A 22,852-nucleotide genomic window follows, 5' to 3' on the forward strand; every position below is an offset into this window, starting at 1 on the left:
GCCTAGCAACAAAAATGGATGTTTTTATGAATAAAAAGAGAAAATATGTAAAATCCCGAAAACATACACCACATAACTTTTTATTTTTAAATTCTGAAAACAAATTTTACAAGAAATTAAATTTTTGAGAATTTTCTGCAAATAAGGGATAATTTTACAATTTCATATCTCCATGGTAACAGCAATTTCCCCTTAGCAACACATCATAGAATGATAATTTTAGCACATTCATGCACAATTGTTAAAGATTCTTCAATCATTTTGTAAAAAATGAATCAGGCAGATTTAAAGAAAGCAATTAGCATCTTATTCAATTTTGTATATTACTGGATAATCCCATGGCAACGATTTTGAGCACATAGCAACCAATATAATCTATATAAAAGATCTTCATCAGTTTTGGTATACAGAATCTAGTTCACGGAACATTGGCATTTAAATGATTGCCGGTACAAAATATATACACATGTAAATGTATATATTATGCAATCAAGTTTAAAAAACCCTAACCAAAAAGATTGCCATGGAAACAGGTGTAAATATTCATGCGTTTCAAGAATTTTGACTGACTTTTAATTGTTTAACCTGTGTTGAGTACTTCACAACATGGCCAAGATTAAAAAATATGTCAGTCATCTTGTACTTGACACGTACATGTACAATTGTAAAAGATCCTTCAATCCTATTGTTTTAAAATATAATCAGGCATATATAAAAATGCAGTTAGACTCTTTTAATTTTTTTTACTTGTTTAACCCATAGCAACAATTCTAAGCACACAAAAGCCAAAATACTCAGTACTCTACGAAAATTTGAGAATCATACTTTGTGAACACTTCAATAATATTGGTACACAGAATCAAGATTAGGAGACATTCATGATTGACATGTTTAATATTTGCTGGTAGATAATATGTATCAAATTATAAATTAAATCAAAACTAAGAATGTTGCCATGGTAATGGGTATAAACATTTTTGTTTATATCATTTGTTAATCGGCAATTTATTAAAGAAATGAATTCAAAATTTTAATTAGCTCACCTGAGCCAAGAACTTACTCAGCTTAGCGATGTGGCCCTTGGGCTTCTTGTTAAAATATTCTATAACCTAAATGTTGTTGTTAAAAATATACTTCATTAGAACGATGATAAAAGATTAATTAAGTCAAAAACCTAGAAAATGTCTTGACGAGGTTCATATGGTTATATCATAGTGCGATTTTTTGTTGTCATAGCCAACTAAACAGTACGTGATAGTGAGATTGCAATTTTAAGATCTATTGATCCAACATACATGTATATGATTTTAAACAATTAAAACTTTTAAAAGTATTCAATTTATCCATTCATTTTAATTGTCAAAGACATAAGATCTTGTTCTGAGGTATATAGTAATTGATTAATAGATAATGTTATAGATAAAAACATCCCGCTAAAAGTTTACATTTTTGGTATGCTTGCATACTTATAGCCGAGTTGTAGAAGAAACAGCATTTTTACTGTAGTCATAGGTCTTTTCAAGATCGTTTTGTTTGCCCATCTAATTAAGACCTCCCCCTTTTCCAACTTCAGACACTAACTTACATTTTACTTATAATTTAGATTTTAGTTCTGTAAAATAAGTTTGTTCATATATATATAGCAAATGGACCAGATACGAATTCTGATTTTTTCTTTCAGTGAACTTACCAAAATGACCATGGGTGAAGGACATGACACACCCTACCGCCATAAACAATATTTGTATGAAGTATACATGTACTTGATTCAAGTTTATTCATAAGAAAAATATGGACTGGACACAAATTCAAACTTTACCTTGAACTTACACAAACGACCTTAAGTCAAGGAAATACCACACCCTCAGGTCATAGCAATCTTTATTCAAAATGGGAACTCACCAACTTTATCCATGAGAAAGCTATGGACACGAATTATGACATTTTTCTTACAGTGACCTTGAAGTTGCCCAAATGACCCTGAATCAAGATCGTGACACAATCTATGGTCATGAACAATCTTTGCGTGAAGTAGTAATTTCTATTGTCCCTCCGTGAAGAAGATATGGACTGGACACGTTTGCACAGATGGACATGATTCTTATGTACTTTTCCCAAACTTTGATTGCTATGGGGGGGGGGGGGAGTTAATAAAGTAAGAAAGAATTCATTATAATATCTATATATATATGCAATGAATCTTGCATCACGGTATTCCCTGATAGGCGTTATATTTCCTGTGAGATAGCATTGGAGGGAGGGGGGGGGGTTGCTAACATCCATTATTACAGTGGCCAATAAACCAAAAAAAAAATCATTGAGGTAAAACACGTTCTTCCTTGTTTTTGAATAACAAACACCCATACATAGAATCACCCCACAGACACTTCAAGTCCATAGCGACAGTTTTTCAATGGGACAACCTCCGAACTAAGTTGACAAAAAAATCAAATAAAATACATGAAACAAAACAAAAACAAACCTGTGCATCGCACTCTAACATTCTTTTTTGGGAGAAGGGGGGGATCTATAACTTTCTGGCACTTTTTTCTTTTAAATACCTGAATTTGCATATTTTGACCTTCCGGCAACAACAGGGGCGCGCCCTCCAATCAAACCTACATTTTAAAACTACAGCAAAAGATTATTCTCAGAAAAAGGGATTCATGCGGGAACAATTTAAACGATTCTCTTCATTCCTTAAAATATCTAAATATAAATATAAGAAGAGGAATATTTTCTTATGCATACTCCTTTTTTAGCTGCAGATCTGTAGCTCTCCGAAAAAAAATATATATTGATAGACCGGAGAGCTACAGTGCCACCCATTGAAAAAACTGTATATTTATTGTGCACAAAAAAGTGCGCTCGGTTTTCGATTTATTTCGCCATGTTTTTAAAACTGTAATCTCAAAATATTATTTACCGTGTGTTCCTAACATATTCTTTGACTGTTTCCACAACAAAACATTCCTCATAATTGTTGTTAATAGTCCTCCTGACCCTGATATTGTAATCAGCAAACATATCGCTTATTCATACTGCCATTTTGGTTTCAAAGATAATTCGGTCCAATATGCTTCGTTCAGATGTCAACTACGAGAGTACTTGATAGAGGTGGCAGAGCATAGTTTCGAATAAAGTACCGGTCAAAAAATAGAAAAAATAAAGAAACCTGAGGTTTGAAGGCATATTCTAGGTAATTTTATAGCTAGAATATTTTATGGGTGCATTTGGAGGGAACTGGTGGCCTTGTATATTTTATTGAAATATGACACTCTAGTGTCACTACTACTGTATATGGGATATGGACTAGAAATACGAAACTAAGCTCAAAACTCGCTCTACCGGTATTTCACCAGAAAAGCGGGGTGGGTTCACAGGATGAATTGTAGCTTGAAAACGAGGTGGTTGAGCCATTATCTCTTGCTGTTCATTGGTATGTACAAATGTTATTCTGCAATTTGTGTGGTAGCTTAGGTCAGGCGCACGGGCCTGGAAGCAGATGTGGCTGCGGCGAAATAGTGAAAATAGGCTTGATTCTCATGAAATTTTGAGATTGTCCCTGCGCCATCTTTGGGGCTCATTGTGTAAGTTGTACATGTTTTATTCCTAAAAGCTTCAAATTTCTCAAGGGACTACATCATACTATTATTACATGTAGAGGGAATTTAAAATTTTTCAATGCACATTTTTAAAGCAGCTCAATATTAAGTAAACCGTCAGTCAAACGTTTTGATTGCAAAAAAAACTATCCTCTGCCACCTTCAAGAATGCATCAATTTTTAGAAATGTGAATTTTAGTCTGATTTTCATACAAAAGGGTTTATTTATGTATGTCAATTTAAAAAAATACTTTGTTTCTGTTATTTAAAATCTGTACAGTTAGGTATATTCACTAAAAAGCAAGGGGGGTTACTCTTTTCCAGCATACATTTTTAAAGACTTTGAACCATCAGCATAATAAATCATATAAGATTCAGGCATTTTTTGCCAGAGAATAAATTAATTGTTTGAATTTGATACTTTGGGTATTGTCGCATAATTAAAATCATGTCTTGCTTTAATTAATTAAATCTAATTAGAATTTAAGTGTATTAATTAGTGCGATATCACTGAAATTACATATATTTGCAATTTTTTCAACCTAATTTACTAAATATAATTATTTTGAAAATAAAAATCAGTCAGCATACCTAATTGTCACTAAACCTAACCATATATAGTACAAGAAAACTTTATTTGCTTTATTTTTCCAAATTTAACCTATTCTGTTATTGATATTTTCATGAAATATGCCCCCCCCCCCTTTTCAATTTTTCAATTTATCTATATTTAAATGTGACAGAATCTAAATTTTTCAATGGTTTGCTATAAAATGACTATTTTTCTTTAAATAATAACAAAACAAAGAGTTTATATTGCATATTTAATGAAGTAATATCAATAAAATGTGCATTCTCATGTAATTATTGAATTCTGCTAGGCCCATATAATCTGCCCACAATTGCCCAGGATGGACAGAATAATCACTTTTAGTATTCAGGAGAATGAAATGTATGTATTTGATTAATCATAACTGTTAAAAGTGAATATCAGACACTTAGAAAGAATTCAGCTAGGACAAACAAATTTTTACAGTGCATTTTCATTACACTGAAGATATGGCTGCAGGGGTAGGGTGTTGAACAGCCATTTCCTGGACACTTTTTCTTTAGCATATGATGCAAGAGGGTTTTTTGCATATCATGATAAATATCTTGAAAGTTGAAAGGGGTTTTAACTTTGCAAAGAAGTTATAGGTATATAAAACCAAGTGAAAAAGAGATAAAATGGAATTTCATAGAACATTAAAAATAGGGGAGTATGTGATACATGTGAGTACATTTCACCAAGATGTGCCCTTTATATTTGACTTTTTACATATAAATGTATTTGAAATAGATTAAAATTACCATTTAACACTTTTTGGCTGGTATATTTATCATCTGGAGCTGTAAGAATTGCATTTGTTTTATGTGTAAGAAACAATGTGGGGTTAAGGTGGTTGACCGAGAATTGGTGAGGTCTCTTATTTGGTCATAACTTTTTTATTTTTCAATGAATCAAGACATATTTGGTATATTTTTACTCAGAATTGCATGTTCTTTTTGAATTGAGCAAGGTTTATTACTTTCAAGACAAAATTTGAAAGTTAAAGGTGGCAGAGGATAGTTTCGAATAAAGTACCGGTCAAAAAATAGAAAAAATAAAGAAACCTGAGGTTTGAAGGCATATTCTAGGTAATTTTATAGCTAGAATATTTTATGGGTGCATTTGGAGGGAACTGGTGGCCTTGTATATTTTATTGAAATATGACACTCTAGTGTCACTACTACTGTATATGGGATATGGACTAGAAATACGAAACTAAGCTCAAAACTCGCTCTACCGGTATTTCACCAGAAAAGCGGGGTGGGTTCACAGGATGAATTGTAGCTTGAAAACGAGGTGGTTGAGCCATTATCTCTTGCTGTTCATTGGTATGTACAAATGTTATTCTGCAATTTGTGTGGTAGCTTAGGTCAGGCGCACGGGCCTGGAAGCAGATGTGGCTGCGGCGAAATAGTGAAAATAGGCTTGATTCTCATGAAATTTTGAGATTGTCCCTGCGCCATCTTTGGGGCTCATTGTGTAAGTTGTACATGTTTTATTCCTAAAAGCTTCAAATTTCTCAAGGGACTACATCATACTATTATTACATGTAGAGGGAATTTAAAATTTTTCAATGCACATTTTTAAAGCAGCTCAATATTAAGTGAACCGTCAGTCAAACGTTTTGATTGCAAAAAAAACTATCCTCTGCCACCTTCAAGGAGAGAGGAATTTTTTGACATCTTCCCTTTTTTGCAATTGAGGTAAGAATTTTGAATAAATAATCAAGAACCGAGCGCACTTTTTTGTGCGCAATAAATATACAGTTTTTTCAATGGGTGGCACGGTAGCTCTCCGGTCTATCAATACATTTCTTTCGGAGAGCTACAGTTCTGCAGCTTACTCCTTTTTATGGCTTTTTGTGCATACTTCTTAAAATCAGTTACTTCAGGAGATGGTCCAAATATGACATAAGACATCGATTGAATCTTCCGATCAAAGTGAAACCTTGCATGTAACTTGGTTCGGGGCCTGGAGTTAGGGTTCTGAAGGGAAGGGAAGCAAATACACGAAACTCTATCTAGCAGGCAGAGATTGAACGACTAAATACAAAAATCTCTCTCTCTCTTTCTCTCTCTGTGTGTTTCTCTGTGTGTTTGAGGGAGTGTGTGTGCAAAAATAAACGGAGGTTCCATCCCCCCTTCTGGATCTGCCTTTGAAAGCAAAGGTTTGTCTCATGGGTAATATCCACCACACACAAAGGTGAACCCTTCTACTCATCCCCACCCCACCCCTTCGTTTCATTTTTAAAAAGAAATGTTTGTAGTATGATTATACTATTATCCTAAAGTCAAGGGAAAACACCTCATATTTATTAGAATGCCTCAGTTTCCGGGAAAAAACTTTGCCCTGGACCCCAACCCCCTGGGGGCTTCAATGCAATTCCTTAGATTAATTCGCCCATCCATGCATCTTTAATTTGTCATGTCTATGTTTTGTCAAATAATTCGAGGCCACTATTTTACATAAAGTTTTCAATACTGAACTTCGAAGATCTTACTTCTTTCATTTTAGCTCACCTGAGCCGAAGGCTCAAGTGAGCTTTTCTGATCACATTTTGTCCGTCGTCCGTGTGTCTGTCTAGCTGTCAGTCTGTCCGTCTGTCTGTCCGTCTGTAAACTTTTCACATTTTCGACTTCTTATCAAGAACCACTGGGCCAATTTTGACCACACTTGGTACAAAGCATCCTTGGGTGAAGAGAAATTTAAATTGTTAAAATAAAGGGCCAATTCCCCTCACAAGGGGAGATAATCAAGAAAAGACAAAAATAGGGTGGGGTCATTAAAAAATCTTCTTCTCAAGAACCACTGGGCCAGAAAAGCTGAAACTTATGTGGAAGCATCCTGGGGTAGTGTAGATTCTAAATTGTTAAAATCATGACCCCCCGGGGATAGGGCGGGGCCACAATGGGCAATCATAATTTTATATAGAAATACAGAAGAAATATCTTTAAAAATCTTCTTCTCAAGAACCACTGGGCCAGAAAAGCTGAAACTTATGTGGAAACATCCCAGGGTAGTGTAGATTCTAAATTGTTTTAATCATGACCCCTGTAGGTTGGGCAGCGCCACAATGGGGAATCAAAGTTTTACATAGAAATATATAGGAAAAATCTTTGAAAATCTACTTCTCAAGAACTACTGGGCCAGAAAAGCTGAAACTTATGTGGAAGCATCATGGGGTAGTGCAGATTCTAAATTGTCAAAATCATGACCCCCGGGGGAAGAGCGGGGCCACAATGAGGAATCAAAATCAAAATTTTACATAGAAATATATAGGAAAAATCTTTAAAAATCTTCTACTCAAGAACCACTGGGGCAGAAAAGTTGAAACGTATGTGGAAGCATCCTGGGGTAGTGTAGATTCTAAATTGTTTTAATCATGACCCCTGGGGGTTGGGCGGGGCAACCATGGGGAATCTTTTGGTCAAAGGTCATAAATTCATACATTCCGTGTGTTTGTAAAACTTTCATTTCGGGCAATATTTCAAGTAGCTTTTGAGTTTTTGCAATTAAATTTTATACCATAACTCCCTATGGCTCTGACTCCCCTTCTTAAAGTGCCCCCCCCCCCCCCACACACACACACCTAGATCTTGGCATTATCTTTTTTCCTTATGTTGGCATCAATCACGCTCAAAGATTTAAAGTTAATTACATATAATACAGGTTGTCTGTGGACTTCATATTCTAATTACATCTATTAGTACTGTGTAGTAAAGGCTAAATTAAACTCCATGTTTTGTGTAAACTTTTGGCCTTATCAAACATGAATATAAACATGTGTATGTGACCTAGCTACTGCTTGCATTTACTCAGTTGAAAGTCAAGCTCGGGGTATGATACTTGCTTAGCATTGTCAGAGTCTTGGGTTGGATACCTGGATTATCACGTTTCTATTTTGTTTTTTTTTTTATTTACACATTCTAAATAGTTGTATTCAGCATTTGAAATAAAGAAGTTATGACGTATGGCGTGTACACATTTTGGCATAACATCAATACAATGTGATGAAATATTTTATCTAAAATGAATTTTCATGCACACATTTTAGTTTAGAATAAGTAGTCAATCAATTTATCCATATGGGCATTTTTTATTTGCTTCCTTATGTAAATTTGATAATTCTGCCAATCCGGTAAAGGAAGGGGGGGGGTCGACCCCCGAATCTGAGCATCTTCCTCTCTTTCCCTAAGCGGGGGACACATATTCTCTGAAATAGATTCTGTCATAGTTTGCTTTGATATTTCTGTATATTAAAGTATAGAATACTTTCTGTTTTAAGAAGTTTACTTTAATGTTAATATCCACGATAACGGACCGATATGAAATCGTAATTGTTCAAAGGATTAATATCATGTACCGTCACTTGTTATAATAGTAATTTGATTACATAACGTGTTTGCTATTATCCGCCTGGTCATTGCAGTATAAAGGAGCTTGGTTTTTTATTACTTATTTTTTTCTTCATATTGTATTATTATCATTATATTATATATGTAATGCTTATATTTCATTGTGAACTACCCTGTATATCAGTAGTTCAAATCTGAGAACTTACATGTGAGGATCAAGTCAATTTTGCTTTGTTATAATCATGATTATATTGTTGTTTCTTAATTGTATATGCCCCCAGAGGGCCCTTGATTGGTGAAATAAATAAATAAATATATGTATCTATATTTTATATACTTCGCCATTAGGAAGATTGTATCATTGAAATCAAATAATGATTGTTAAAACATAATGCCTTACCAACTTTCACTCTAACACACAAAACCTTACTTTTAATCTATATTTTCTTAATGCAATACTTGTGCATTTACAATTATGTGCTTTCTGATTAATAAGATGACTCTTGGAAAAACAAAGAGAGCTGATAACTCTAAAACGTGTTTTTCACTATAGAAATCGAAGGAAAATATTCCCGTGAAACAAAAATGCCTTTTCATAGGTATATCTAGAGGTACATGTACACGTAATATTTTACAAATTCTTATCATAATACATGTATTGATAAAAAAGTTTTTTTGTTTCACGGAAGGAGGAGGGCATTTGTTTACAGACAACCCCCCCCCCCAAAAAATGTTAATTTTTTTCATTAATTTGGAAAGGGATAACAACTAAAACAGCGTATTTTTTAATAACATATGTTTATTTTTATGTATGCATAAAACGTAAGAAAATATTTCAGAAACTTTTATCCTCCATATCCAAGAATATTTTAAAATATGCTAATGCTTTCAATTTTAAAGGAAAACATCATCCACTCCCTTAAAAAAAGAGCTTGAATTCATTTTAATTAACTATTTAACACTGGTATAAAAATTATTAGTTTTAAAATTATCATTCAAATCTAATGTATTCAACAAATATTTTATGGCCAAATTGTCAATAGCATTAAATTAGGATCTACATGGGTTTAAAATGTAGGCGGTAATAAAGAGTTAGCGTATTTAACTCTTTCACCAAACTGTTGAAGTGCTTTCAACTCTTCATAGATTATATTGGTTGCTATGTGCTCAAAATCGTTGCCATTGGATTATCGAGTAAAAAAGAATTGAATAAGATGCTAATTGCTTTCTTTAAATCTGCCTGATTCAATTTTTACAAAATGACTGAAGAATCTTTAACAATTGTGCATGAATGTGCTAAAATTATCATTCTATGATGTGTTGCTAACGAGAAATTGCTGTTACCATGGAGATATGAAATTGTAAAATTATCCCTTATTTGCAGAAAAGTCTCAAAAATTTAATTTCTTGTAAAATTTGTTTTCAGAATTTAAAAATAAAAAGTTATGTGGTGTATGTTTTCGGGATTTTACATATTTTCTCTTTTTATTCATAAAAACATCCATTTTTGTTGCTAGGCAACGGATAGGAAGTTAAGAAAATTATACGCTTCTGAATTCAAATTCTAAAAGAACAAGTCCTCTGTTTTTACATTTTATACACACGATGTCTGCATCAGGTCCATCATTTGAGTAATTCGACACCGAAAAATTCCAAAATCAAGGAAATTGCTGAGTCAGCAAAAAAGGAAAAACATGTATATATACCCATATCTATCATACAAATATCTTAAATCTTATTTCTATGTTTTTTATTGTGAAAGCACTTACGATGTTTATCTTGAGAATAAAAGCAATAAAAAAGAAATTTCTCTATTAATTACATTTAGTTAGTACCCCAAAGATAAGGAATTTTTTCGTCCATCCAAGCTGAAAATTGGCTGGTTGCTAAGGAAATTTCTTTACCCACGTTTCCATAGTAACCATGAATCAACACATTTTTTATTTTACATACATGGTTCATAGTGCAAGGGAAATCTATGTATGGAAAATCATCGAATTCTGAGAACCCTCATATATCACCTTTTGCATGATTTTTACACGGAGCTGTACTTAAGTCCAATGCTGATGAACGTTTGTCATACCAATTGTTATGCCATTATTTACACACTAAAGTATCAGTCACATTATCCAGCGATGGAGTATACGATGAGAAACCGATGCGTGTTTTGATAAAAATGGCGTGCTTGTTGGCCAGACACCAGACACCAGTAATCGGACGGTGACTGAGGCCATTTAGCGAAGAAGTCGTAGTTTAAAATCAGCGATGTCTCTTCCGATGCCCCACATCGCTCCTCATCGGCAACCCATCATTAAAACATCTTTCAATGATTGGCCGATGTTTGGCCGAGCATCGTCAAGTGTCCGTTGAATCTGAGGTCATCGGGGATGGGGGAGTGGTGGGCAACAGACATTGGCCAATCATTGGTTGATGTTCGACCAAACATTGGTCCGTAGTCGACCAACGTACGAACGATGTTTACCAATGTATGAGCGACGTAATATTCATTGGCCGATTACTCTGGTACATCGTTTTATGGTTAGCAATGCATCGCTGGGCCTTTGTAAGTCCTGCCGGCAACCACGCCATTTTTATCAAAAAACGCATTGGTTGCCCATCGTTTACCCCATGGCTGGATAATGTGACTGATACTTTCAAGACTACTAGGCCGATGTGGACCGATGTTGGGGCATCGCTCACACTACGGATTACCACTGATTACATTGTACTACCGGTCTACGGCCACCGGCCGGGAAATGTGACAAAGGCATAAATTGTCTATGGTTTATGACAAGGAGCACATGGAGGATGTGGCCGGCTAGTAGGGGATGCTCACTCCTCTTTGGCAGCTAGCTGATCCCACCTCTGATCTTTTATAGGTCTGTCACCGTCTGTGTTTGCTCTGCTCCTGTTATGTATTGTTGGAATAAAGTTCTGAGGTGTAATACTGTTTATTTCAAATAGCATGTATATCTTAAATTTTAATTTGTCAGATAAAAGACTTGTTTAGGTGATCCTATTGCTTGTTCATTTTGTGAAACTTTGCAGGGTTCATATTTACTAAATGTTAAATCCGTTGATTTTTTTCGTGCAAAGAGTTTTTAATTCTTAAGGACCCAGCAAATTTTTACTTTAGAAAAATGAATTGGAAAACAAATGTCTTAATTAAAATTGACTTTAAGAACCCCATCTTCTTGTACTTTATAGACTTTGTAGTTACAATTGAAAATTAAAGGCTCTGATTTTGTGTCTGTTGAGTTCTGTAATATAAAAGTGTTTTTAAGCAAAATATACCCATCAATCAATTTGCCTCTGAATAGAAAAGCATTTCGCTATTTTTGGTCCATGCATGTTTCAAAAATGGCAGAATTAAATAGAAGAAACATTGCAATGAAATTTGTAGGATGAACTTAAGTACTAATCCTATAAAACATGTATTTATCATTCAAGAAAAAAATTATTCTAGTCTTTTCACTATAGTTTGCAAAAATCATGTTGCCATTTACTTTATTCACAGACCAGGGCACTGCCAGTAAGAACGAAGACATTTTGAACAGTAACGGTATTTCTGTAAAAGTTTCCGTGAAAAGTATCATTTAATCCAGATAAAAAGCTTTATCCAAAAATATAGCTTTGTATTTATTGTAAATACTTAGTATTAAAATAATAACTCAACGTTCATTATCAGTGCGGGACAATTCCTGTTTGTTGAGTTATCTGTGGATGATAAAGATTAAAATATTTTTAGTTTTCGCTTATTTTACAATTGAGTTACGCAAGGATTTTGTGTATAGATTTGCAATTTCTTTTAAAAATAACACAAAAAAGATACTCGATTTCAGCATTATCTAACCTTTTATCTGCATGGCCCAGAACTCATGTTTCATGTCAATGCGGTAGTCCAATTAATTGAACGTTATTACTTTGTTTATCATCACTCTATGATCAATAAATTTGAATCCAATTATAAACCATTTCTACTTTGTTCTCCCTTTTTATCTTAATATCTTCGTTTTGTGTTTCAAAAGGATTACGTTCTTCCTTTGTGATTAAATAAAGATTAGAAAGGAAAAATTCTGAATCCGTTGATAACTATTTCAGAACGCTATGCTATACAGATTGTATCTGAATCTTTTCTTGTGATTGCCTTACTCTTTTTCAACATGCAAGGTAGTAAGCACCGGCTTCTGGCAAGATGCGTGAAAATTGTAACTTTGTCGTTTAAAAATTATTTGACGTCGAAAAGACCTTTCTAAAAAATCAAAATAAAATATTTTATGTTATTTTTCTCAAGTCAATGCAAGTGTTGCTGCACGTGATGCATAATTAATGAGAATATTCACACTAAACCATTGTAAAAGTACAATTTTCAATATCTATGATGAGGATTTGTCATTTATGTCAAGAAATGTTTAACGACTAGGACATTTTTGTCATTTTTAAATTGCATTGTGGTAAAAGGATGTGCATAATCCGTTCACCACCAGGGGGTTGACAATTTCTTCTTATAATTATATTTTGTTTCCAAATGTTCTTTAGCTGTTAATATTTCAAGCTACTGAACGTTAACAATCAGAATATGAAATACTTTTTATTTGCGGCAACATTCAAACAAAATGAAATGAAAAATTCTATAATTAACTGAAGCTTTCTTCATACACGCACAGCTTGACTTACAAAAATAACCTTTCAGATACTTTATATTAAGCTGAGAGAGCAATTTTTACATCACTACCCCCTTTACAGCTGTTAATGTTATTCCACGAGGTTTAATAGGAGCATCTTTATTTTGATTTACAAAATCTATCCATTTTTTTCAGTTTGATGATCCAAGTCGTAGACAGGAGATAGAGTTTTGGTCAACGTTTGCTGTCCTCCCATACTGGGTCATTACCAAATTTTGTTGGTCTTGGTTCGATGTACATTTCTGGATATCCATGCTGATGTTCTTTAATTGTGCCACTTTAACTTTTATTGAAGCTATTACTTTTAAAAAGTCATTTCCAATTCGAAAACAGTAAGTGTATACGTTTATTTTGTAACTGTATTGTGCATTTTTTTTTTTTTTAAAAATCTATTTGTTACGACGTTTTAAATGCGAGAAGTTGGGGTAAGTAAAAACCAAAGTTTTTTTTATTGATGATATGTCTCATCCTATCTGGTTTTGTTTAGACATCTGCAATTAGGATTTACATGATCTCCCTACAAAAACAAAATGTTTTAACAATCGATATCGGTTCTTCAGTAGGTATTGCATCTGAGAGCTGTCAAAACTCTACTTTTTAACAGCTTACCGACCTGTCTTATTATCGGCACGCTTTCAAACGCACCAGTCGTCCGTTTGCACGTTATATTTCCGTCTTCGAAGGGGACAATTCGAACTGATTTACCCACCAAATCTGAGATATCTTGTGTAAACTTTTGCCCTTTGAAGCTGTCGAGGCTTTGATGTTCTCTTGGGGGCGGCAGACGGAGCCCCGTCTTTCCCGTTTTCTTGCCTCAGTAGAACTCATATCGTACAAAGATGTGAAATGGACAAATTTTTAGTTCATCTTTACATGTTTCCTGTGAATGGAAATGTCGAACGGCATCAATAACGTGTTAATTGCATCCGGTTTCTTGAATTGACATAATCTATGTAGGTGGATGCCCATGTCGCTGACAGTGTAACGCTTCTTTTCAATGTCAACCCACTTATTTTATGTTAATTCAATTTGTATAGAACTTCCATTATATATAAATATATACTTTACACGTTTTTCTGATTTAACCGTTTGCTGGAAATATGAGAGTAAATAAATAATTCATTAAACGTTCTTTAGCTTTTATTTTTTCCGCCGTCGATATTTTCGACAATTTTTATTTTTTCCGCCCTCGATATTTTCGACAATTTTTAAGTCTAATCTGTGAAGAAAAGTTCTTCAAATGATTGTCTTTCTCGTGATATTTGCAATTCCTCAAGAAAACGATATGCGCATTGAAGAAAAAAGAAGTATCCATTAACTACTGGTGATTTATTTGACAGAGTTTAAAAATCACACCATTCTGCATGTTAGACGTTGTCGTATTTCAACAAAACAGTTTCAAATATTCAAAATATTAGGATTTCTGAAATAAGAGCATCAATCCTGTCAGCAAATGCATATTTTAACGATGTTATTTGGGCGAAATTTCATAAATAATTTAAATGAATTTTGTTTTTTGTTTCAGGAATTGTTTAGCCAGCCTTAAGAGTTACGGTAAAGGTTTACTGTCAATGGTTTTCTTTGTTGTGATTTGGCCCGTTGTGCCATCGCTTGTCTGTGACTTTCTCTTCTATTCAGTTCTGTTTTTCACCCCTTACCACAACGTTGATAAAATACGAAAAGAACTGAGGTGAAAAAAAGTGCAACCTAAACGTTGCAATCACTTTACTTTTTTTAAGCACAGGACGATTCTGTTTTTAATGTTTTTAAGTGTCAATTTTCTCTATTTATAATTATAAACCTTACCATGAAGGTCCCTATATTCCTAATTTTCTTGATTTGATTCTTTGAAGCTCTGTTTTAAAAACATGTGATTTTTTTCTCTCTTAATTTGATGTGAGACATAATAATATTCTTTTAAGCCATGGAATCCAATTTTATTTCACTCATTATTTTTATATATAAACATCGTTCATTTTGTTTTTTAAACGAGATGGTTTTGGTGTTTAAATTTTTTTTATTTATTATTTTTATTGATGTGATATATTTCTGTGTATTTACTATTATATTGATAGTGACATTTAAAAAAAAGATTTTTATGGGACGCTTCTCTTTTAAAAGATAATCAGGAGATTGATAAGCCATAAAACAATACCTACATATGTTGTTATTTTGTCTCCTGGAAAGAAAGTCAAACATCTTTATGATGTTTTATTATTTATTAAGTTTTATCCCCCTGGAGTGTATGTATGACAGAATTTTCAACATTTGTTTAACTGATGTTTGGTTAAAACATTTTTTTTACAAGTAAATAGCTACTAGAATCAAGCTTTTTTGAGACCAGTTATTATTTTAGTGTGTTTATATTCATAGTCGTTATAAAAAGTATTATCCTTATATTTATTTATATTTGAAAAAAAATTAAACATTAAATTTTGCCTTCAGATAAGAAGGGGTTTTGCTTTCTTGAATTAGTATTGCAGGATACAAGTAGTAAGATGTGGTGTATATTGTAAGATATAATAATATATCAGACACAATTAAAACATTTTTAATTTTATTCATTATTAATGCATATTCTGATAAAGGAAATGATAAACAAACAATATTTATGTGCGTTGATGTTATATTCAAATTGTATTTTCATATGACTTATATTAGTAAAAGAAATGCACTATTCTGAAAAATAAGAAATTCTCTACTTAATATTTCTAAACTTGAATATTGCTTTGAGTTACCATGATTGTATATTTTTCATTACCGGTGGTATTTTCATACACTGATATTTTTTGTATTCTGACAATTGTAATTGATTGCAATTTGCAAAATTTTAGCAATAAAACAAATTAATCAATGTCTCCAATCTGATTGCTTTGTTGCACATTTATTTCTGATATCAAATATATGTGATGAGTTATTTAATGTCCTTCGAAAATTATTATGAGAGTAATTGAGACTTATTTGCATATTATCTATATATCAATGGGCACTTGGAGACTTTAATTAGTCTCTCTTATCATTTGATAATTTGAAGACGCTTAATGTATTTCAGTGGATGATTAATTAAATAGAAATCTCTTTTGTTGTGACATATTTGTCACGTGTTTATAATCGATTGTATTTAATTATCAAAAAAAAATTGGTTCCATAAAAATGATAAGGGATCATTATAATTGTAGCCAAAGTAATCAGAACCAGGGGGTTTCAGTTCGAGTTAGCTGGTTTTGTTGTAGATGAGCAGGGGTCCGCTTTAAGACTAAGGTAAAAACTTAGTTGATTGTAAAATTTTGCAAAAAATTATGTTTCTGCTTAAAATTGTTTTCATAAAAATATCTTTCTAAAATCTTTTCAAATATATCAGAACCGTTTTCAAAGCAATATAAAATGGAAAGTGGTTTGCATAATAAAATTTTGATCTTAAAACGGACCTCTGGTATCAAAATTTCTTTCAGAACAAGCCTGTTTAAAAGAAGTTGATATCAGAAGGGTCTTGATTCTATTTAAGATTATCAGATACCAGTTCTTTACATGGGGAAGTTGAAAGACATCCAACTGTTTATAACTTAAGCAACATTTGAATTTTGCTCTATTAAAGAATAAGGTCAGACCATTTCAAGGTCACCTCAACGAAGGGTCAGTATTTTAGGTTTTTGGAGCAGATTTTCCTTTCAAAATTCTCTGCCCTGAATTGATGTAAGATGCATGGATGATGCTTCTTCTGTTTCCTGGTTCTGAATTTTTAGCAAAGCAAAAATAGGTTAATGTTTTTGAAACAGAATAAGGTTTTTGGAGCAATTTTTATTTCGAAATTTCTATAAGCCTTGTGTTGTTCAAATGTATGGATTATGTGCACTACTATAGCAGATGCTGCTGCATCTGAACTCATTTTCCCTATGAAAGACCAAATTTAAGTTATAAAAGTTTGCTATTCCCTAGAAACTTAAAATCCTTCCTTGGCCAAATTTGTTCCTTGGGATCCGATCATGACAAGGAGCACACGGCGGGTGTGACCGGTCGGCAGGTGATGCTTAATCCTCCATGGCACCTGATCCCACTTCTGATGTTTTTGAGGTCCGTGTTTGCTCAGCCCCCATTTTGTATTGTTTTATGGATTTTTTTTTATCTTGAATACTGTTTGTTATCTCCATATGTTTCATAGTACCAAAATTTCTTCAGTTGCTTGAATGGATCTTTATTATCAGGATAAGAGAGAAGGTATTGGGGGTATATTCATTTCATTGTAACTACAAGCACTACCTGGAACAATCTTGAATAGACGATGCATCTGAGGGGAAGTATATACTAGCAATGGGACTTGATTTGGATGCTGGCTTTGACCTTCATTTTCTAGATGACACCAGTATAATTTTAATCCTTAAATGGAAAACTTGCACGGAGGATTCACTTACTGATGAACGTTTTGGGTCTGAATTTGCGCTTTTAAAAGATTTTAAATTCGCAAAGTTGGGTTTATAAATGCACACCACCAGATTTGGTTTGGATGTTAGAAAGAAAAGGAATTGTGTTCGGAGCAAGTCCTTCCCCTAAAAATGCTACCCAAACCAATGTTGCATCTTGGGATGTACTTAGTAAATGGGCATATTTTATGTCTAGTGTAAGACTTTTCCTAACTTCCAAAAAACATTCGATGAGGTGAGCTATTTAATCGTTGTTTGCCTATGTTAAGCTAAGATTGTTTACAAAAAAGAAACATGTCTTTCAAAAAAGTCTCATGAAGTTTGGCAAGAGATTCAAAGAAACTTTTATTGCAATTATATGCGGTTGTCATTCTCAGACATCAAACCTCACATAAGAAAATATGTTTATGTTAATACTCCATGTGCGATATTACTATACGAACATAAGTCCGCAGTTCAATAAGATTGGCAATCTGTACCATGATGGATTCTTGGACATTGTCTGTCATTGAGTGTGGCTATCTGAGCTCCGTATTGCAGAAAGTAATCAGTTCTAAGCGTAAAGAGATGAAAACTCGATAATGACTTGCTTTATGGATAGAAATAGACAAAGCAGACTCTACCAAAATCACAAGGGGACTTAAATGATCTCAAATGTAACAAACATGCTTTTGCATTGATATGGTATTTTATATTAACGAGAGACGTTGGTTTCCAAGGCACTTTGATTTTTTGAAAGGATTTTCGTAATTTTGCTAATGTTACAAGTACAGGGCTATTAAGAACTTTGATCGTGTTCAAGACACCCAAAAGAACCGTTAGAATTACGAAAACTGGAAATTTCTCTTAGAGTTCAGGTAAATAAGCATTACTGTTATGCACTGAAAATGCACCGTTCAGAGATTAAATTTGTGGTTTAAACCGAGTAATGCATCTCTCACTGTGTCAAGCTGTTTTCCTTTGCGTCTTTTGGACCCAGTAGCTTAATCCTAGCGCTACCAGATTCTCACCTTCTTGTGAACTACTCTAAATCTTAATATTAACAATATCTGATTCATTTTCCCTGCGGGCTATTGATAAATTGTCGCTTCTCCTCCTCTTATTAAAGTAGACATTTTCTAGTGAAGAAGAACCATCTTCTAATTTTATAGAAAACGTTAATCAATTCCAGTTTGGAGAAGGTTCATTAAAGGTTTTAAGAGGAAAAGCGATTATCCTGTTGTTATTACATTAATAAAGCTAGGCCTTCCTCTCTAGAGGCAGCAGAGAATAGAGTATGGTAATGACGCTTTTTTCACGCTTTGTCATGTGGGTTCTATCTCTTATGTTCGTTTACGTAGAAATAGTTCGCAGATGAGCTTCTTGAAGGGTGGTTGTAAATTGTGTGATAAATACTATAATAAATGTTCTGCTAATTCTGGTGTTATAAGAAGGGACCAAAAGCATTAATTTTCCGTATATCCTGTTTATTGTCACTGTAATATTCATGTTAATCAAAACTAATTGATTTCAATCACAATGACTTTCTATGAATAATTTTGTTGCAGATCTTTCAAATCAACAAGACCTACTGATTTGTTCGATTGTTGTTTATTTTTAACACTTCATACTTTTCCTGGTACTACAACTCTTACTCTTATTGTCATCTTTATGTCCACTTTATATGTTCCTAATGTTTGAAGACCAAAATTTCCAAATTTTGAATTTTCCCGCAGTAAGTTCAAAGCGTTCTTACTACCGAATTTACTGAATTTTGTTAATAAAACTAAATTAAATATGTTCGAAGGATGAAATGCGCTTGAAAATCTTTTTAAAAAAAGATAATATCTTTATGTTTCCTTCATGTGACTGACATCTTGTGTAATAACAATAGAAAACAGACAAAGACGCAAAGCTTACAAATATTTTATTCAATATTTTTTTCATAATAAGGATGGCATAAACATGTGCAATACCACTTCTTTCATTTGCAAATTTGATCAAGTTTGTATATACCTATAAAAATCGCTCATAATAACAACAAAGCAAAAAACAAGATAGTCTTCACATGACAAGCATTTCTTAATTACTTCCCTCCTTTAAAGTCAGACACACTGTTGTCTTTTGCATGTGAAATGCACTTTATCCGTGATTAAATCCCTTGAGGAACGTAACAGAAGTGCCATATTTTGCATATTGCATGGATGCATTTGCAGCGAGGAGAAGAGAGAATTTTTAAAATTGCAAGATCGTTTTTTCAGACTTGCAGACTGAAAAAAAGTCGGCCAAAGACCTTTAAATGCATATGATGAAAAGAAAGTAAGGTGGTATATGACAGTGTGTTGTTCTTTACAAAACATAGAATTTTTTTTCCAACTTTTCCGTCTTAAGTTTAACTAAAGACTTCACCAAATGTCTAATTTGAGTACTGGATTATGTTCTTATTGCCAGACACTTTCCAAATAAACCATTTTAACACTTCGTTGTTTATGTGATTTTAAAATCGAAAAGTTTTATTTTAAATAAGGCTTTGGGCATACAGAATGCCTTTCACACCACGGTTAACAAAAATGCGAGCAAATCGAATACGAAGTAAAAGTTGAACCCATTTGCATTTGCCTCGCAAACTAAACAAAATGAAAAATTAACCAGTTTCTAATTACATAACATAACTTTCCTGATAACAATTAAAAGCAATTCTGAGTTACGTTTTTATTTAAGAAGCAGTTGTCTATGACATCAAAGATTTTGAATAATTGTAAGGAATTGTTGTAGAGAGTGATGAAAAGTCGTAACTTATATGATATAAACTTCTGAAAATTTGATGCTTTTTAAGTTTTTAAAAGTTCAAACAAGTTTTTTGATGATTCGCATCTGATTTACACCACATCGAGAATAAAGTGTAGCTTAGTACGTGTATGGTTTTTGAATTACATCCATTAATAATGAATATTAATTCATTGATAATAATGAATATTAATTCATTAATATAAATGAATAATTTTTTAAAAATAAATTAATAAGTTTAAAGATATTGGCTTGATAAAGAATTTGCTGGACCAAACAATGTATCTTTGCGAGATTTTTATGAAGTTTCGGAATCCAGTAAGGGTATGGTAGTTCGAACTTACCTTCCCTGACCGATATAGTAAAAACACTGATCTGTGATATTAAAGAATTTCTTCTTTTAAAAGTGAATTGTAAGTATATGTTAGATTTCCAGAAGTAGTATTAAAACCAAGTTCTTCCAAAATACAATTTTAAAAAATGAGCCTTACAGACAAAGAAGATATGAATGCAATCCCTACTTGTTGGAACCATAATTTATTTTTTGTCTAGTTCCTCTGACTTTCACTTCATTTCCGGTTTAAATGATTCGCATTTCTAGTACGAATCTGCAATGTACATATATTACTAAAACACTTAATCTCTTCTGACAAAGTGTTCAAGACTTCCTTTTCATATTTAGCTCAATGTTCGACGGAAAATCTTCGACAGATTTTATAATATAAATAAAGTTCTGTCACCAGTTGGAAGATTGGGGCGCCCTGTATTTAGGACCTTCAGTTAATAATGCTTCACATATTCGTTTTCAACTACAGTCCCACTGGACACGTCGTTACTGACAATGCCCTAGCGAGATAGTAGTTGAAAAACGAAGAAGAGCAAGATCACTTATGAAATTTTTTTTGTGTGTGTTCAATGTATAGGCAATGTAGGGTGTCATGGAGTACATGTAGGAAATTCAGGGTGTAGACATAATTAAACTTTATATAGTTAGTAGCCGCTTATCAGCACAATTGCCCACTCATCATGTCATATTGCTTGGTCAACTAAACTCAATAACTCAAAAAGAACTCAAAATGTCCTGTACAATGAACGCCAAAAACAGAGCATGTGTAATAATTTCCTTTCAGATCTTTTATTTGTTTCTTCACAAACTATTTGGCAATCATTGGTTGAGTCCAGTGAGCAAAAATTATCAGCACTTTTTATATGGACAACACAAAGCACCGAGTGATTTCCTTCTTTATTATGCCATCAAAACAGGCTGATTCCTAAATGCTTGGAAAATAGCATCAGATTCATCGCTGAAATTGACAATATTGTCTTTTCACAGCTTCGTTTAATCTTGGATTTGGTGGTCCCGAAGGTCAAATTAGGTTAAAAGCTATCGAAAGGTTCGGTACTTGGTTAAGCCAATTGTGTACATGACATTTGGATGTACAGTCACGGCAAGTCTGGCTTGATTGAGAGATTAAAGGCAGAGATAATGGAATTGAGTTTCGTGTATTGGTATCTTGAGTACTGAATAGCGTGTTAAATGAATACGCAGTTTCGACAGACAGAAACAAACACGGCCTGATTTGTTCTCTCACTACTTTATACGTACATGTAGCTTTTGTTCCTAATTGTCTCGTCACATTCATTTTTTCCCTACATTCTCTATGATATCGGCTTAAAACATAAGAAAAAAACTTTCCTAATTGAAGACTTGGACATCCAGACAGCAAATTACATGTACTTTTACTGTGAATATGCGCTATTAAAACGATCGACAAGAGTATAGAGTAGACATGAGTACTCTTCAAAACGACGTCTAATTTGTCGAATTAGGCACTGGTTTCCAAATATAATACAAATGTGTTCCCTCTGCCAAGATTCTCTCTGTAATTTTGTTATAGTTAAGCCTTGACTAGAGCCAGAAAAAGCTGCAAAAGCTCGAACAATTTTAGTTTTTTTCCCTTCATGTGCTATAGGACCATTAATCCATTCCTCTACGCGATAGCTTTCGACTTTTGACAAATCGTTTATAAAACTGAACGCAGCTCAAAATATCAAATTATTTCCTCTTCTGCTTTTTGAAATCCCTCACGATGATGGTTGCTTTCTAATGAGTACCATTCACAACACTCGAAAGATGCCAGAAAAAATAAATTAAAGCTCGATTTCAGATTTCTTTCGCTTTTCAGCATATCTTATGAAATTTTTTTATGCCATCTTGCTCTTTTTTAACAATCAACATTTTCACTAAATTATTAATGAAGATGGACAAAGAAAGCGAGCAAATTGATTTTCGTGCAATAAATATGAAAATATGATCTTTGCTTTATCTGTTAACACTTTGATTACTTAATATAAATCTGAAAGATTGATTTTATTTTCGTTTTTGAAATAGCAAAGAGGGAAAAAAATGTTTATTTCTTCATTCTGTTGCATA

At 33.1% G+C, this 22,852-nt stretch overlaps 1 protein-coding gene across 2 annotated transcripts in view; it reads left to right on the top strand.

Moving 5' to 3' along the window:
- The window catches only part of LOC134263148 (bifunctional apoptosis regulator-like), a 35,816-nt gene extending 20,649 nt beyond the window's left edge, over window positions 1-15,167 (top strand). Inside the window, exons 7-8 of one of the 2 annotated variants that reach the window (XM_062745457.1) lie at window positions 13,370-13,566; window positions 14,760-15,166. In XM_062745457.1, the coding sequence (XP_062601441.1) occupies window positions 13,370-13,566; window positions 14,760-14,928 (366 nt within the window). In that variant the 3' untranslated portion in view covers window positions 14,929-15,166. Of the gene's footprint in view, window positions 1-13,369; window positions 13,567-14,759 lie in introns of both variants that reach the window. The other variant, XM_062745458.1, reaches the window with a different exon arrangement.
- The last annotated feature ends 7,685 nt before the right edge of the window (window positions 15,168-22,852 follow it).

This window comes from Saccostrea cucullata, unplaced genomic scaffold (genome assembly GCF_032062105.1).
Source record: "Saccostrea cucullata isolate Sc308-1 unplaced genomic scaffold, CSIRO_AGI_Scuc_v1 ctg378, whole genome shotgun sequence".
Lineage (NCBI taxonomy): Eukaryota > Metazoa > Mollusca > Bivalvia > Ostreida > Ostreidae > Saccostrea > Saccostrea cuccullata.